The sequence below is a fragment of the Mizuhopecten yessoensis genome, unplaced genomic scaffold, assembly GCF_002113885.1.
Source record: "Mizuhopecten yessoensis strain PY_sf001 unplaced genomic scaffold, ASM211388v2 scaffold1511, whole genome shotgun sequence".
NCBI lineage: Eukaryota > Metazoa > Mollusca > Bivalvia > Pectinida > Pectinidae > Mizuhopecten > Mizuhopecten yessoensis.
This window is the reverse complement of record NW_018404083.1, coordinates 1,130,401-1,149,783: the sequence shown is the minus strand read 5'-3', so window position 1 is coordinate 1,149,783 and position 19,383 is coordinate 1,130,401. Positions and strand designations below refer to the sequence as shown.

The following is a 19,383-nucleotide window of genomic DNA, read 5'->3' as shown; positions in this document are numbered from 1 at the left end:
GCTATGTATACTTTATATGTGTTGTTTTGGTTTTCCCGATAGTGGCTATGTATACTTTATATGTGTTGTTTTCCCGATATTGGCTATGTATACTTTATAGGTGATGTGTTGGTTTTCCCGATATTGGCTATGTATACTTTATATGTGTTGTTTTGGTTTTCCCGATAGTGGCTATGTATACTTTATATGTGTTGTTTTGGTTTTATTTGTTTTAAGAGTTGTTAATGTATTTTGAGGTCGGAATAAAGACGTTTCAGCTGTCCGTTATCCCTCGTATGATCTTATATATGCGGGTTTAATTCTTATTATGTGTATTTGAGATTTAATCATTTTCTGACAGTTCTGTTGAACGGAACTCCCCGCTTTAGGTAAGAACAAAGACGTTGCAGTATTCTGACGTCTATCGGAAAATCTATGTTTAAATTGTAGATTGTAATCCAACTTAATTTGGTATTGGTTTGTATTTATTCAAATATTGAGGTCTTCCCGTGTTCTGTGAAGCATAACAAGATCTAGTTGTATCAACTTAGATTTGATTATCCCCAGGGTTCCTTACCTAACGTACAGTGGGGTCCATAAGCACAACTGGCCTTTTCCTCATACCCGCGTCAATTTTATTAAAATCACGCCAATGGGACAAGAGGACCCTATGTTGTATATGTGTATTAGACAGTTCACTGGTGCGATCCAATATTTGATGTTAATACTGTTATGTCTATATAAAGTCATATCAGTTTGACCCTGCACCCATCCCCTATTTTATAACGAGTGACTTTCCCCGCCTGCAGGGTTTCAAGTGTACTATATCTAGGCCAAGGTCACTGTTATTATAAATAGAAAATCTGTTTTCGTGCGATTACTTGAGTTTCCTTGGGCTGATCAAACTCAAACTTCATGCAGTGCTTTCTTACCAAAAGTGCTTGCTTGGGATTGCTTTTCAGGTCCGAAGGTCAAAGGTCAAGGTCACTGTTACTATAAATAGAAAATCTGTTTTCGTGCGATAACTTGAGTTTCCTTTGGCCGATCAAACTCAAACTTCATGCAGTGCGAAGCAAATCCTGCGCAGGCAACACATCCACTTCCATGGAATTCTTGTTTATAGTTAGCATTTGGGTTATCTGCCCTTGAACTCGTTGGTTAGTGTTTCTAACTTTTACCTTCTGATTTCAGGTATTTTCTCTTTTGGCGACACTGTTTCGTTTTGGGTTTTTTTCTCTTTTCTTTTCACCTCTTTTTCTGCTCTTTTTTAATCTTGCATTTTCATTTTCCTTAATAATCTTATGCATAAAACATATTTAAAAACAATAAAATAGTTACAACATGCGTTATTTACAATATAAAATTCACGGCATATTTACAGTGTTTTCGAGTGTGGTATTAAACTAAGACGAAGTTTTTTTCGTGTAGGAAGTGAGTTTGTCGGTGCTCTGGAAGGTGTTGTAGCAGGTGGTGTTGCGTCCTTGTTTGAACTTAAAGTAATAGTGAATACGTAGACCATTCACAATAATACATTAGCTAACGGTATAAGAAAAGAGTGAGGTAAGTGATTATATTTGGACAATATACTTACAGGGTAGTGTGTAATAATACTGGCCGCTTGCACGTCGTTGTCTATACATTCTTTGGCGATGTTATTTCCTAATGCGCTCCCTGTCGTTTGATATGTTTTGTCGTTCCTTCATGTACATTTCTGCTTGCCGTTGTATTAATTGGTGTTGGCGGAGGAATTCGGATAGACTGCATAAGCTTGTCTTGTGATTCTGTGATGAAAAGTGTGTCGTCTGAGCTTGTCAGAATCGTACGGGAAGATTTAGATGACGTCACGGTCGTCGAACGTGACGTCACTATCATCGATCGATATCCGCTCTTAACTCAGGCCCGCATGTCGCAGAGGTTAAAACGTCAGCGTATGGGGTGTGTGGTCGCGCGTTCGATGCGCGTCGGCGTCAATTTTTTGTGTATTGAATACTTCATACTATCATCGGAATGTTTTCTATACACTTTATTTTTTTTGGAGGGAGATGATAAACACCATCCTGCTATGTATTTAATCTTTGCCCTGCTTTCTCCAGATTCTTCTTCACATGTTCTGCCTCCTTCCTCATAGTGTCAAGGATAGGTTCTGCTTTCTGATGTACACTTCGGTTTCACAATTTCGTGGACACTCTGTAAATGATGTTATCCTGTGCTGGTGACGTATGTTGTCCAAAAAGGTATCTGTAACACTTCTAAAATGGACTGCACATCAATGCCATCTGGTAGTGATGTGACATCTTTAGAAAAAGATTCAATGCCCTCCGAACTCTTCACTATTGAATCATCATCATCATCATCATCATCATCATCATCATCATCATCATCATCATCATCATCGCCATATGATTGCGTTCTGACAGTTTCCAGTGACATTACTGCAGGACTTGCCATTAAAGTATGCATCCCCAAAGCACAGTTAATGCAACACTTCAGATTATCTCTTATCTCCAGCGGTTGTCTCTGGTAGAAGTCATTGATGCATTCAGGAGGCTTTTGAAGGAGGCGAGTAGTGAAGTTCTTGATCCGTGAGTCCTTTTTACATTGAGCACGACTTAAGGCTACTGTAAGCTGTCCATACTGTCGCATGTTCCTACAATCCACAGACACCCTGTCCAGTGTCATTCCTTGTGACTTGTGCACAGTCACAGCATAGCTCAGTTGGAGAGGTAGCTGACGTCTGCTTCCAATATCCTTCCTCAGTATACTGAGGTACTTGGTGAAGACATGAGTGGTGATGACTTCTGTCCTGTCCAATCCAGGGAAGAAGACATGCACACATTCAGGCTCCATTTTTGTAGCAGTCCCTGTCAATCCATTTACTAACACATCTGATAAATTGACAAGTAGCATAACTGGACATGACTTCTTCAGATGTACCTCCTGCTTCACTTTCACGCCACTAACATCTCCCTCGTCCGTGCAATGCAATCTAGTTAAAACCTTTCTTGATCTATGCTACGTTCACTCTGCTGCATTATTTCATTTCAAAATGTTTGATTCAATTTCCATACTAATAATATTTGAAAGAATTATTAAAAAACCAAGAAAACCAAAACATTTTTGTATACTGTATAGTCCGACTTCATAATTGAGCACAACAGTTTGAAGAATAAGACAGGATATCATAGGTCATTTCATATTTATGTAAGAAATATGATTACAAGATGATGATTAGAAAGGAGTTCTGAATACTATGTGGTCAGAATAGACAGGATGTCAGAATATCAAGGGGTCAGATTAGACATGTCAGAATATTAAGAACCAGTCAAATAAGACAGGATATCAGAATATTAAGTGGTCAGATTATAAGTTCCATGATACTTGATATCATCTATGTACATTATGCATGGATCAATTTCTAGGATCTATCTAAAACTATTTTTTATGAAGAACTTTAAAATATATATTTAACAGGTTACTTCATAATCTGGTAGAATACAGTCAAGGTCAAGTTCCCAAGGTTTGGTTTGGTTTTGGTTTTATTTTGGTTAACGTCCTATCAACAGCTAAGGTCATTTAAGGACTGCCTCTCCTGTGTGCAAGATGCATGCGTGTAGTGTATGCGTGTGTATTTTGGGAGGCTGTGATATGTTCGTGTTTGTCTCCTTGTGATAGCGCGGAACTGATGCCGACTTTATAGTGCTACCTCACTGAAACATACTGCCGAAGACACCCAGCAGGACGCTCCATCCGGTCACATTATACTGACAACGGGCGAACCAGTCGTCCCACTCTTAATTTGCTGAGCGTTAAGCAGGGGTAGAAACTACCATTTTTAAAGACTTTGGTATGTCTCGACCAGGGGACAGAACCCAAAGCCTTCCTCACATGGGCGAACGCTCAACAAATGGCCAAAAGTGAGGCATTGTCAAGGGAGACATTAGGAAGAAGAAAGTTATTTAGAATGAAGAAAAAAGATAAGGTCCCAAATAAGGTTGTGTCAGGCGTTGAATGCTGGAAGCCATGGTAACGCTGTAATACTTCCTCATTGGGAACTTCCTCCTTTGGAACTTCAGTCCTGCAGGTAGGGCGTAAGAATTGTACCTGCTGCCCTCATTGCATGATCGTAAGAGGCGACTAAGACACAACCTTATTATATAGCCAGATATTTGCCCGGTATTTGACAAATGTTTTTTCAAATGTTCATATATCTAGACCATGATATAGAGGAGCCAGCACACGAGCTTATGTGCATTGTTGGATAAGTTATTGGCAAGACCCTGTGGTAAAAAATAATCCTGGAAACATCAACCTAATTGCATTAGCGGGGCAATATTTCTGTACAGAGCAAACAGAAAATGGAAAGGTAGTGTTTTACGTGAAAATCAAAATCATTGTAATGGCATTGAGATTTTGAAGAAAGTGATTATTAATTTTTCGATACAATGTTGGACATTGGAAGTCAGAGGATAAACAATAAATCTAGAAAGACTTGGTATTTCTGATGACTTTGATAATACAGAGAGAAATCTAGCGAACATACTGTTCATTGTAAATCACCTCAAACTGTGTACTGGTAGAGATGCGGATGCCATTCAAGTTCCTGTTCACATAACTGCAGAAAACATCAGAAATGAATCAAATGATAGTGCGAGAACGATACGCTCCGAAAACTGTCTCTGTGTCATAACGCTTCTTTCCAAATTAAACCGCCGAGTAAACTTTAAGACAAGAACCCTCTCACAACCAGAAGCAGAAATTTGTACAGAGGATCACCATGACATTGCAAAATTAATGTCATCAGTGTTTCCTAGTGCATCTCCTTAGATGCAAAGTTTTCTACAAAACCAGCATGACATACCCACCTCTAAGCAAACAAGTAAAGGTGCAATACGATGGGGGAAAAGACACCATTCGTACTTGCCTGGAGCTGTGGTGCCAAAGTCCTAGGGCATACGAGAACTTTAAAGGAAGTGATATTTTCAATCTCCCCTCAGGTAAAATGTTACAAAAATGTTACACCACACAATGTAAAAAAAGTTAACCTTCCTCCTGAAGGATACCATGGTGGCATTATTCATGACGAAGGAAGCTTAATATTAAGGGCAAAGAAAACAAGTTTGTGGGATTTGTAGAAACTGGTGAAGAAAGTGATGCATTGAGGTTAATGAAAAAGGGAAACATGGAACCGACTTTGGCCTCAGACGTATTGCAAGTCACTTTCCTGGGATATACAGGATTTATATTTCCCATTGCCCACTACCCAACCAACACTGTGACAGCTCCAGAACTGTATGGAATCCTGCGGGACATACTAATATCTTACAAGATGGCGGGGACCAGAACCGACAGTATATGCGACTACATTTCAACAACGATGAGGTTGCCATAAGAAACAAGAGGCCCAAGAGGGCCTGTATCGCTCACCTGAATATTTAAGCAGTCATAACAAAATATTCTCATTAAATATTTTATTGCACTTAAAGTATTTCCCTCACAATCTTTAAAATGTTGTTGACCTCTGTGACCTCTAAAGTAGGTTGAGGTCATTTTCATTTGCAAACTTTGGTGAGCTCTATTCCAGAAAGTCACCAGCCAAATATTATAATTTTATGAATTTTAATTCTTCAGAAGTAGTTTGAACCGGTTGACATATTTGAACGCTGTGACCTTGAAAGTAAGTCAAGGTCATTTGTATTTACAAACTTTGTTTGGCTCTTTCCCAGGAAATAACCAGCCAAATATTAAGGTTCTATACCTTCCAGTTCTTCAGAAGAAGTTGTTCTAAGCGTTAGACATTTCCGACCCCTGTGACTTTGAAAGTAGGTCAAGGTCATTTTCATTCTCAAACTTTGTTGGGCTCCATCCCTGGAAGCCAACAGCCAAATATGAAGGTTCTATACCTTTTCGTTCTTCAGAAGAAGTCGTTTTAAGCATTAGACATATCTGACTCCTGTGACCTTGAAAGTCGCTACATGTCTTTATAAATTCTACTCATTTAAAAAATATGATGTGCTAGTGGAATTTACCTTCCATGTCCACGAGGCACTGTGCATTGTGTATATCAACATCAAGGCGTATGGTACTAACACAGAACATATGTGACACGAGCACTACTTTCGTAATATAAGCATACTTAGTATATCAACGCATTGACTGCATGCCGCCATGCCAGGCTATAAATATCTACCGTACACATATACTGGCTTTCATACACTGAGGGTACTGATACACAGGAATAATTGAAACCAACATTGTTCGACCCCATGTTACTGTCTTCTTACTAGGTTAAATCCTGAGTTTCCTGTATGTATTGATCGCTGGACCCCGCACACTACGGATATATGAATTCCATACCTCCTAATGAGATGACCTCTGTCTAGTCGGAAAATGTCAACAACACAATTTTTGAGACCCCTGTGTTAATGATAATGATGTGATAATGAATATCGCTACGGTCAGCCACCATGGCCTTCAACTCCTAATTTACTGCACGCACCATTTCGTTATACACATCCGCTGTAATGTTCCAAGTGTCCCGCCGAAAAAGCAGTTGCATAATAACTCTTGTTTGAACCCGAAACCGCACAACATCCACTCAGCTATTGTCAACAAATACTCCCTGCAATCTTGACACAGTCAGAACCTGCCGATCGACGTCGTCCCCCAGTCATAACTAGCAGTTTGAACCGGAAGTGAAATAAGATCACTGAAGGTTTAACTTTGTAAACAAAAGCTGAAATGTGCGTCTTACCTTTGGCATCAAGAAAAAATTGCTGAAGTTACGCTATTGTTGGTCACGTGATGTGTATCCCTACATCGGCAACGGTAAAGCGGTCGTATTACATGTCGCAAAAGGAAACTTGAGTCCATCCGCATACAAAAATAAATCTAAATAAAATCTGAACATCAATGTAATTTAATTAACTTCGTATTTTGTTTTCTTGTTTTGTTGTTAATTTTTTTCTCTCTTGATGTTGCTGGTGTTTACTTTTTTTATTACAGATACTGTCTCTACTTCGATATTTTACATTCTATATTTTAACTTATTTGATGTTACAGGTACCTTCCTGTTTGCCTTTCTTGTCTTCCTCATCATATGTGGGCTTCCCATGTACTTTGTGGATATGGCCATTGGTCAGTTCACTGGTCGGACAGCTCTGCACGCATGGGAACTGTGTCCTCTGTTGAAAGGCGAGTTTATAAATACTTACGTGCAATCGTGTTTGGAAATGTTTGCTGATTTACTAAAATTCGATTAAACGCTAAAATTTGTGTCTGCTAAAATAAGTACTTTCACAGTATATTGTTCTATACTACCAGGTGAAAAACCGGTTATCCGGTCGGAAGACCACGAACCGGTTACCAAAATCAATAACCGAATAGTCGGACATTTACTTAACCCTTTGATGAGCCCCATGCTTCCTTGGCTTAGCCCTACAAATTATCCAAGATGCGACCTAAATCGGATATTTTTGTAATACAGTGTTCAGGGATAACATGTTAGTGTTGTTTTTGTACTCGATTGTAAATACTGACAAAGAGATGCCGCCAAAACCATAAATAATCTTATCAGATATACTTACTGTGCTCATTACATGCAACTATTTGCTGCGTTTATCTTGAAATACACGAGTAAACTATCATATTAATTTAAATATACATGTATTTTTGTGGTGTAAATACGTTTGAGATAGAACATTTTCTAAACATGTGTGTTTGTTGCTGTCTAAAATTTGTTTACCAAATTGACCGATTAACCGGTTACTCGCTCGGAAGATTGTTCGAGTAACCGGTTTACAAAATACGACTGGTCTGATAACCCTCGTAATAATATTTTCTGGTATCGGGAAGGTTGCCCTATTAAAAACAATACAGTAAAACCTCGATATAATGCCCCTCGTATACCGCCAAACCAACATGTTTTAAGTGCTCCTTTTTCCCGTTTTCTTACGAATTCTTTTATATTTTTCCCGCAAATTATTATTGCAAGAGCAACATTTCTTTGAACAAATGATGGCAGTATACCGTGGTTTTACTGTATATGGATATTGATGGTTGGATTTGTTTTCCTTTGCAGGTATTGGTGCAGGCGTTCTCTTGGTGCTAGTTATAATCAGTTCCTACTACACCATCATCATTGCTTGGACCCTGTTTTACCTGGGTAACAGTTTTCTCAGTCCGTTACCTTGGCGTACCTGTAACAACAGGTGGAACACGGATAAATGCATCACGGACCGGAGCCTGCAGATTATTTCAAATGAAACTTCATCAAATGAAACGGAATATGGACGTATGCTTCCAATTAATCTAGGAAATGCATCAACTTTCCCAGTGAAAATGGTTACATCAGAAGAGGAATTTTTTCAGCAAGTTCATTTTTTTTTTATTAGAATAATGACTTTTAAAATGAAATTGATGTAGAGAACTAGCTATGCTGTAAAGAAAAACTTTCATAAATGCAGAAAGAAAATTGGATTGGACTATTTTTAATACTTAATGCATGGATTAGGCTTTGATATAGAGGAATGTTTTTCATGTGGAGAAAGTGGCTTTGATGCAGGGAAAAAAGTTTGATATAAAAAGAATGTCTTGGAAGGAATACACTTAGGTATTCTGATGTTATATCTTTAATGTGGGATAATGGCTTGGGTGTTGAAAAATGGGTTTGATGTAGGAATGTGACGTTGAATCAGGAGAGGCATTGGTTCAATACTTAGAAATATTTTACAAGGAAGGAAATCGTTTAAAGCGTAAAGGGAAAGCGTTCTTGATGCATAAACCGATATTGGATGTTCATCTGTTTACTAGGCGCGGCTTATTAGAAGTATCGGAAGGTCTACACGAGATCGGCGGTATTCCCTGGCATCTAGCAGTCTGCTATCTGGCAGCATGGGTCATCCTCTATCTGTGTCTTGTTAAAGGCATCAGGTCCTCAGGAAAGGTAACAGGAACTGTATAGAAATATGGACTTGTTTATTATTTTGTATTAAATATTTTTTTTTATAAATAACTTGTTGAGCAAAACTGCAACGTTAGGATTATTATGAGAGACAATATATCATTTTTTGGAAACTAAGTGGCCTTACAATAAAAGAAATATTATAATTGTGTACTTTTTAGTAGAGAATATTTATCAATTTCGTAAGCTAGCCTCTTATTTATATTTTAACACATTATGTGTTTGATAAACCATTTTGATATATAAGATATATAAGGGATGCCAAACTTTAATCTAATTAATTATTTTTTTCTCGTTCAGGAGCTGGTACCATATTTTAAATTCTTTTCCTACCTTGCGACATCTCCAATCTAGCATCCGACGTTTAATATTGGGAATGATGTGTATATCAATTATTAATACAACATACCTAACAACTAGCGACCCTATGCATGTTCGGGAAATGAATACATGTCGTTACAAGCGACTACTTTTGAACCTCTTGCAGAATAGGGGGGCTTTCTACTGTGTGCTCCGCTAATGAGGCATTGTCGAAACCAAAATTAATCTTCTACCCCCCATTGAAACATCTTGAATCTTCATATTTTCTCAATACTTCATAAAACCGTTTTGTTTCTTAGAGACTTGCTTGGCAAAACCTCCCTTTTGACCTAAGTGTTAAGCGTTCGCCAAAGACGGACAGGCAATGTGTTCTGTCCCTAGGCCGCGACATACCAAATTCCTTACCATAGTAGTTGTTGTTCCCCACTTAACGTTCAGCATTTAGGATTATCAGAAAAACTGGTTTACCGGCTGTCGGTATGTAGCCGGATAGAATGCTGTTTTATGTGCCTTCGGCACAGTATTTGAGTGAGTAAGCACTCTAAAGTGGGCATCGTAGGGAGGCAAATACGCCAACATACCCTGCCTCCAACACACATACACATAAGCATTTATACAATACATACATGGAGGCACGTCCTTGAATGACCAAAGCTGTTGATAGGACGTTAAAGAAAATGAAATCATTATGCTTGTTGTATACATGAAAAACCTTACATATTAGCACATCTTTGTATTATAAACGCATGAACCTGTTTTACTAAGCTCGATGTTTATGATTATGCTTATAAGTATACTTTGTTCAGATTTCACATCCCCTGTTCGCGTTATTAGGACATGCCATTACGTTATTATGATCTATATTTTTTTGTTCATATTTTGCCCAAGTTTTATCAATTTTGAGTTAGAATTGCGTTTTTGTTTACACTTCCATCTTTTTAACGTGATAGGTTGTATACGTCACCGCCATCCTGCCGTATGTACTTCTTACCGTGCTACTTATCAGGGCTCTATTCTTACCCGGGGCCAAGGAAGGAATACTATTTTATATCACCCCTGACCTCCGAAGGCTCGGAGATCTGCAGGTAATTCTATTTAATTATTATCGACTTAAGTATTTTCGTGGTGGTGATTATTTCATCTCATTCATTCAATATGCATGATCATACATTTTAGTATACATCCTTATAAGCAATAATCGACAGGATCTATTACACTATTTTCCATCTATTGTAGATTTAAAAACCCCACAACAACCTGCAAATACGATGTTACAAGTTTAATTCAGGTACTACAACGTTTTGATAGTTTAAATAATACAATACAACGTCTAGGGACTTTTTATAAAACCCCAACTGTTTGAAAAATATTTTTTTAAACTCAAACTGTTTGAATAAATATAACAAAACAATTTTAATTCTTCTATATAATCACTGTTTATCTGTTCCAAGGTATGGCTAGAAGCCGCCCTTCAAGTGTTTTACTCACTCTGTCCTGCCTGGGGGCCAATCATCACATTGGCAAGTTACAACAAATTCAATAATAACTGTTACAGGTAAGATTTTCTTTAACATATAAATGAATAGTAACATTTTTGTATATTAACTGCTTTTCTTTTGGACATATTAACTCTAGTTTTACAGACCAACATGCTTCGATGTATTCGATTGAGAAGTTTAAAAAGAAATTGAATTTAAAATGGTTTTTCTGTCAACTTCTTCATTTTATATGATGTCGGTGTAAATTGCAAATAGAAACACCAAGGATTCATCAATTTCAGAAAATTATATATAGAGCAAAACTTACATGAAGTTTTAAATAATGTTTAATAGATTTATGTTGCATTTCTTTTTGTTTTGCTGTCTTTTTGCACGATTTTACCTGATGTTTTTACTAAAGCTTATTGTTGTTTCTTAATTGACGTAACAAAACTTTAATTAATTATAAATAAATTACCATAAACATATACCATTGCCTACCGGAATCGACACAATACCAAAAACGGAAACGTATCATGACTCCTTCCCCCTCACAAATAATATGTGAAACAAGGTACTGATAAAGCGTGTTTTTTCATCAATTTAGCTGCAAAATTACTTCTTAGGTGTTACTAGAAATTAAGCACCCCGATAGATTTTGGTGAATATTTTGCTGCGTCTCTTCCTAATAATTATTGGTACGTCTACGAATTGAAGAGGAGAACTAACTGATGTTGCTGCGTTTCTTTTGATGCTTCTTCTTTCTTCATCTTCTTCCGCCGAATGGATTCAGGACTTTTTCCCTCAGAACTTACTGGCAGGATACTTATGAAACTTCACACGAACATTGTTAAGCATACGCGTTTCATGTTCTGATAGTTCATGAAACAAGGCCGCTGATATTTTGACACATTTACGGGTGTACGTCAAGGTGATGCGAACGGTGCCTGTCTGTCTTCTTTTGTTCACACTTAGTATGTAAGGGATTATGGCATTACAATTGAGACTACAGTGGCAAAATTACAACTTGTTATAGGGATTCCATCATGTTGACGTTTATATGTGAAGGAACCAGCATATTTGGTGGGTTCGTGGTATTCGCTGTTGTTGGTTTTATGGCCGAGAGAACTGGAATGACAATCTCCGAGGTTGTCTCGACAGGTAGAATTTCTTAATATTCTCATACCCAATATTTTCGTATGTAAATTCGATTTTTTGTAGAACTGTATAAGCAATATAAATAAAAATACATTACTGATTGGTGTTTTATGTCATGATTTGGCAATGAAAGGGTATTCATGGTATTAATATTCACTGGATATTTAATTTCGTGCTTTCTTTGGTGATCACTTATATGGCAAATGAAATCCCCGCTAAAATTAGCAACTATACAGTAATTACATTTCACGTCTGGCGGACAATTATAATCAGGATATGTTTTTGAATTATTTTCTTGTCATAACATTAGCTTGATAACATGTCTGTTTTAATACTACAGGACCAGGCCTGGTTTTTATGGCCTATCCAGAGGCTCTAGCTCAACTCCCGATGCCAAATGTATGGTCCGTAATGTTCTTTCTGATGCTGCTCAGTGTTGGAATGGATACTCAGGTAACCATTATATATGTATTATTTGTGTGTATGAAGCTATCTTGTTGGGATCATGCATGCATATTTGAAATTCGTTTTAACGCAAAAGTTGCTGAGATAAGTTTTAAACGTTTACCTCTTTGTCCAAAGTATGATTTTTAATTTTAAAAATGTGCTTGACTAATTTTCAAAAGTTTACCTCTTTATCCTAAGAAGGTTTTTATTGATTTAAAAAATGTGTTTGACTTTCGGGCTGTAAGGGAGCTTTCCTTTGGTTTTAGTTAAACTAACATAAATAATTCCACTTTAAAACAGATAGAACAAGATATTTAGTGCCCCTTCTGTATTCAATTACTATGTCTTTTTGACACCCTTGGTTTTAAGTCAATGCAATCAGGTATTTATAACATTATAAAAAAAAAAACTGTTCAAATATAAAAAAAAAACACCACTTTAACGAAGATTAAGATTTAATGTTCATGTTGCATTTTATTATACGAAAGATATTGATTTATATTATACCGAATACATCTCATATGTAGGCCATGGGCTAACTCATACATTATTATGCATGGAGAGGTTAATAAGAGTTTCCATTACGTATAATTTGTAAGGGAGTAATGTTAAGATTATTTTTTATCAAAACCGAAGAAAGTCCATCTCCACCTTTTTCCATTTATTTTTTACCGTGATTTCATGCATGGCGTTATCTCATAAATACCTGTGTCGTCACACTGGGTGTATACATATAGAAAACATAAAAAAAAGATGTTATGTATGACATAAATCAAATAACAGGATACATAACGACACATTTAAGTCATTCTTTAAAGTAATTCATGTCACCTATATTTTTCCGCGATTCAAACATGTCATGTGTACCAATCACGCAGTTATTGAGACCTATTTCCTAACACGTTCTAAACAAGTTATACACTATTGATCGTCGACTTCAAAGTTACATAGAGTGTATCAATTGCAAAAGCGGATAAATGGCAAGTTGATGACACGCTATTTAAATCTCATCTTTTTTCCATTACATTCAATAACTACGTGGGGCAGTCGTTAGGTACTGGCCGCAGTTCAGTGGTTTTTCTCCTAGCTCTCCGGTTTTCCTCCATCACCAAAACATGGCACGTCCTTAAAAGACCATAGCAGTGAATAGGACGTAAAACACAGACAAACCATGCATTCAATAAGCTTCGTATACACTGCGTTACTGTAAAGGGTCAATATAATAAGAACGTTTTGTATGATATGCGAGTCAGCTTAATTTACCATTTTTAAAGAGCTGAAAGAGTACTACGTTACGGTATATTTTTTATCTTAATATACCAGCAGATATACATGGTAAAACGCAGTGAATCGTAATAAACAGATGATGGGTACGAATCAATCAACACAAAACTGTAGAATAAAGTCGATTAAGATGTATGTATGTATGTATGTATGTATGTATAAGTATAGTATATGTTCTACTGTTAATTAATATCGTATTTATTTTAATATACTAAAAATGAATAAATAAAAACAGTGTAACGAAACAAAAAACAAAGGTAAAAAAAGGCGAGGATCACATTGCCAGGAGGGAGACAGTGTAAAATCGCAGCTGGCCCCAGTTGCTGCAAGATGGATTAGAGAAAACCAGTGGCTAGGGGAAAAATTCAAATTAAAAGTTATTAGCATCTAGTGTTATTCCACTGTGATGATTTATATTTATTGAGACAAATACAATTGATGTGTTTATATGACTGTTTTGCTTTGAAAGCCCTTGCTTTGTATTGGCTACAATTTGAATTTTCCACTTACCCCTTGTTGAAGTAAACCAACCTTTGAGTATCCAGGGCCTGAAAGACAAATAAGCAAATGTAGAAGCAATTGATTAAATATTCACGTTTTTCTTTCTTGGCCTCGTTTTCAAACAGTTAATCAAATAACGAGAACATCCCTTGAGATGTAATTATTCTTTAAATATAATAGTACAAGAAATGTATGCAAAACATTAGAATACTGTGATTTATTTTATTTTTGCTGTTATGACAAGATCAGATTAAAACCTTCATATATTGGTGACCTAATAACAGGGACCATGTTGTTGTATTTTATGACAGATACCGTGTTGTGTTATTGATAGGGATCATATTGTAGAAAGATGAACTATATATAAACAGACAGAAAACCCTCCATTGTGTATTAACATATTATTACCTTATTAATTGTCCTTCAAGGAAAGCTGTAGATCATCAAATCGTTTTCAATTCAAACGAAGTATTCACACGAAGAAATAAGAGATAAGTTATATATATTTGTCTCTTGTGTAGATGTAAGTGACCTTTCTGTGTGTGATTTGATTTGTGAACGTCAATTCTAGAATTCAGTATGGATCCCGAATTCAATTTTACGATACGAGTTCACTGTTCTTCTTAAATCTATTCTAACGTTTGTTTTATAATTGCAGTTCTCACACATGGAGACGATAGTAACAGCTCTACTTGACCAGTTCCCTTTCCTGAGGAAGAAGAGAACCATTATACACGCCTTAGTGTGTGTCATCTGGTTCTTATTCGGACTTATAATGTGTTCGCAGGTGAATATAATAATATATAATAAATAACCAAAGGCGACGGGAACGAAAAAAGAACAATATATCATTAAAGCCAGAATTTTAAAGAATATAGACTATGCATGGCTTGACGCACCTGCAAGTACCGAATCAAAACGTTTTGGCAAAAGCTCGCAAAGAAAATACGAAATACAAATAAACCACTTAGTCTAACCTTATTTCATAAACTAGCAATTCTGGGTGTGAATTATTGCAAGGCACGAATGCACCTGGTGAATTAACCACGCTGCCCTGTTTTTTAAATGCTGTATTCTCAGTAGGCAATGGCATGTAAAACGATTTTCAAATTTATTCAGCAGGGATAAATAGCACAACACACTTTATTTGAATATTACATTACGTCTCGTTCAGTACATTTAACATCAACCTCATTTCATTATCGTTTAAATTTATATTTGAATACGTCATATTGTCATTAATAGGGTTTGAGGAAGATAAAAAAAAAATCATGAGGGGGCAATACTATTTCTCTCTTGAACGCTTACATTTTTTCAATTATAGTGCTCAAGATGTTTATCTCATAGAGAATATGACTTAATGCAACATCATCTTATAATTATGTAAATTATGCATGTATATCGCGTGTACCTGTTTAATATTGATAACATCTTTCTTCACAAAAATGACGTTCTGAACTAATATTTATGTAAATTGAATGATTTAAGTTTGATTTGGTTTTAAAGGTTTTAACGCCTATATTAACACGTCATTTACGAACGTATATCTATATATGTAATGTATCGAGTGTACTGTAGGCAGGTTATGTTGGTGCAATAGCGCAGTTCTGGTCCCGTCTTCGATATTTCAGTGAGGTAGCACTCTAAAGTCAGAATTAAATAGGATTATGGCAGGAATCAGGTAATTAGAAGGGTTGTCTTAAGAACTTAAATTTTTGATAATCATAATGATAAATAAATGTGAATATGAACTAAACTGTTATTTTTTCAGGGCGGCATGTACGTGTTTCAGCTGATGGATTGGTATATAGGACTATCTATACCCGTATTCGGCTTCATAGAGCTTCTAATTATTGGGTGGATATACGGTAATTAGACGAAAAAACCCTGAAATTTTCACTCACGATGTTTTATTACCTTAGTGTATTCTCCCTTTTGGAAATGCAAACAATAGTTCAATGAGTATTATAGATGTTTAATCTGAACAATTAAATAAGATTTTATTAATTCAATTTGATTCCAGCCATAATAACATAACCTTCGTATATGTTCTATTATTCATTTTCATATGAATGATAATTTAACACCGATGAGATTGATCAAAAATGATGATTTTGCATATTTGTTTATTTAAAGGCTATTTATAAGGTAAAAGCATGATTTGAAGAATGTACGCCAACATTTTCTTTTTCGTATAGGAACTGAGCGATTTTCTCAAGACGTCACCATGATGATTGGGTATGGGATCCCTGTTGTAATGAGAATCGCTATCATTTTTGTAGCACCTGCTGCATTACTGGTATGTATATAATACATTAGTTACATCAATAGAAAATGTCCGTCGTGCTCGTCGGAATTACTTATAGAAAATGATATGATTTAAGATTTGAAGAATTGAAAAACAACTGCTGGTAAATGTTAAACAGTTTCATTTTTTTTTTCAAGTTTGTGTTTGTGTTTGCCTTTGGTACATATGAAGCCCCATCCTACGGATCCTATAAGTATCCCACATACGCCACCGCTATAGGGGTGCTAATTGGAACAGTTCCACTTGTGCCTGTCGTGGTAATGGCATATAGAGCCATCAAGAACAGCCAGGGCAATTCATTTGTAGAGGTCAGTATACATTTATGCTTTAAATCACTTACTTCAATGTTCGTGCTTTCTTCACTTTTTTTATTCATAATATCTCACAAACACAGTCAGTTGATATATGGTAAAGTTGTGGACATTAAGTAATCATTTAAGGAAACAGATTGATATAAGTTTAATAACTTGTTTCTGGATCCTATATCATGTATGTAATAATTGAATGTTCTGTATATTGTAATTGCAAATTTACGAAATAAAATATGGTTTATACTAAGTAATCATTCGATGTGTCAAGACAGAAACTGTACATGGCAATATTACAAATTATTCTCCTTAAACTTTTTCAAGTGTTGCCATTGAAGTTCAAACACAATTTTGTTGACACTTCGGTATTCTTTTTTTTTTGATATTGCTCTCGAAAATTTCTATTTAGCAGCACAATGACACTTTCCAGTGACTGATTACATCACGACAGGGATAATAAAACAAATATGTCGTATATCTCAAATAACTCTATAACAAAGGTTGCGAATTGCCTCTATAATTTGACGTATTTGTTATGCTTGCACAGTCCCTTTCGCTTCTGTGCTAATCAAGTCTCCCCTATTTCAGGTTGACGTACACTGTTGAGTGTTATCCGCTGCATTTATTAAGCTCTCCTTATGGAGCTGTTTTCCCTTCATTTCCTGATACAGCCTAGAACTGCTGAAATGTATTCGATAATAGTCTTGCATGTGTAACAATGCACCTTTGGATATATGGATATCCTACATTACATCCGTCTGTCTGTAGATTGTTAAATTTGTTCTCTGCAAAAAACAAGAAAAATATGTTACAACACAATACATTTTTGTGTGTATCATTTTACTGTTTTCCTTATCGGAACGTTATGAACATGTGTCACTGTGTTCTTAGCAATCCTGTTATAAAACAAATGATACTTTACCACTTTTTCAAGAATCCTAAATTACTGTTATGAAGGAAATGACAAGTTATGATTTTGGCCTCATTTAGGGTACTCCAAACTGTACCTGATTTGTAGGTAAAACACTCACTCCTAAAAACAAGAAACAGGATATTGAGAACATTACCTTGGATATAACTAGCATTAGGATGCATGTTTGGTTTGTATATAAAGTATATGTGTAATAAGGAATAGAATTCAAACCGACCTCAGTTTCATTTACACTCTAGTTATTAAATGTATTAGTAACATCATCCAATCAGCTAAATTTTGATTAAGACGACATTCAAGACATGGATGAAAACATTGATGTCTAGAGAACAACTGACAAATGATTGTTTGCCCGGATAGAAAAATAGAGGGGTGGTGTTGAGTTTGTATGTACAAAAACAAAGTAATCGAATTTGTGTAGTCTCCATACATTTGGCAAAACATAACAGTGATTTCTTTTTCATTTCAGAGAATCTCAAACGCATGTAAACCGTCTGTGAATTGGAAACCAGGATCGAAAAAGCATGCACGGAATTACCAATACCCCGAACTGAAGGAATATAAAACTTTTTGGAGTAAACTTAAAGTGAACATTTTTGGACGTGATTGTAACAAAAATTAAAGCAGAATCAGCCACACATATGCTATATTATTTATAGAAGATTTATATATTGTAGATAGTCAAAATATTGAGGGTGTTTTAGCGAAAACACAAATATTTTTATATGTTTATACATTTTTTGAAATTAATGTTTTAAATAATTCAGCTATATCTGCCCAAGTAGCAATATTACTTTGAATACAAGTTCAGATGTATTAATGATGTTGTTGTTATTGTTGTTGTTGATTTTATTTTTCGTGACAGTCATCAGTTGATTCAAATCAAGTATCACGTCACGATTTCCAGTTATGATATCTTTACATTAATATAGATTGTTACAAACGTTTTGATTTAAAAAAAAATATATATCTAAGGATCCCCATACCATTGCCATAAACTGTGACTATACATTAGAAACTGTTCCGGCATGATTATAGTTTTGATAAAAAAATCATTCCTGATGGGACAGGGATCCTTAAATGAAAACACCTATTTTTCCTGAAACAATATTTTCGTGGAAGCAAAAATCCATAAGCAAGAAGTATATACCGTACAGTGGAAAGCTTTCGCCGAGTCTACCTTTCGCCTTCACCGGTAAAATCTCCATATTCGCCTAGTGTTAATTTCGCCCTTCACAAGTAACTATAAATGGATGCTGTGTACTAGAAAACATGGTATATTCGCTCTCCTTAGCAAGAGCAAAAAAAGCAAAAGTTCAACAGCGGCGAAACTTTTCCGGTATACAGTAGTTATAGGTAGGTGATATCAACGGTAAATTATCCTTTACGGTATCGAAGTTATTGCTACTTTGTCCGTTCATCAGCCCGTTTGAGGGTCAATAACTCCCGTTGTACTGTTTTTTAATCATCCCCATCTGGAGGTGCTCTCAACTAGAAAAGGTTGATTTTTAATAGAGCAATATAGTTTCAGAAAAGGAGTCCATCAAAACAAAATGATAAATATTTTCCTTTTTGTCCAAGACACGCAGCTCCCTGTGAATTTGTGAATCAGCACCGCGTGATACTATTTCTAACCAAATATAGTTGTTATCAGTATTATACTTCAAGAGGAGATGTTTCAGTAAAAGCAATGTTGCCAAGCTATCCCA

The 19,383-nt window shown here is 35.8% G+C and overlaps 1 protein-coding gene across 1 annotated transcript in view; it reads left to right on the top strand.

The window, feature by feature from the left end:
- Positions 1–18,478, top strand: part of LOC110463705 (sodium- and chloride-dependent glycine transporter 2-like) — a 21,762-nt gene extending 3,284 nt beyond the window's left edge. Inside the window, exons 2-13 of the mRNA XM_021518512.1 lie at positions 7,039–7,170; positions 8,057–8,345; positions 8,788–8,920; positions 10,210–10,344; positions 10,711–10,814; positions 11,774–11,898; positions 12,236–12,348; positions 14,786–14,914; positions 15,899–15,995; positions 16,326–16,426; positions 16,573–16,743; positions 18,144–18,478. Of these exons, the coding sequence (XP_021374187.1) occupies positions 7,039–7,170; positions 8,057–8,345; positions 8,788–8,920; positions 10,210–10,344; positions 10,711–10,814; positions 11,774–11,898; positions 12,236–12,348; positions 14,786–14,914; positions 15,899–15,995; positions 16,326–16,426; positions 16,573–16,743; positions 18,144–18,296 (1,682 nt within the window). The 3' untranslated portion in view covers positions 18,297–18,478. The remainder of the gene's footprint in view (positions 1–7,038; positions 7,171–8,056; positions 8,346–8,787; positions 8,921–10,209; positions 10,345–10,710; positions 10,815–11,773; positions 11,899–12,235; positions 12,349–14,785; positions 14,915–15,898; positions 15,996–16,325; positions 16,427–16,572; positions 16,744–18,143) is intronic.
- The last annotated feature ends 905 nt before the right edge of the window (positions 18,479–19,383 follow it).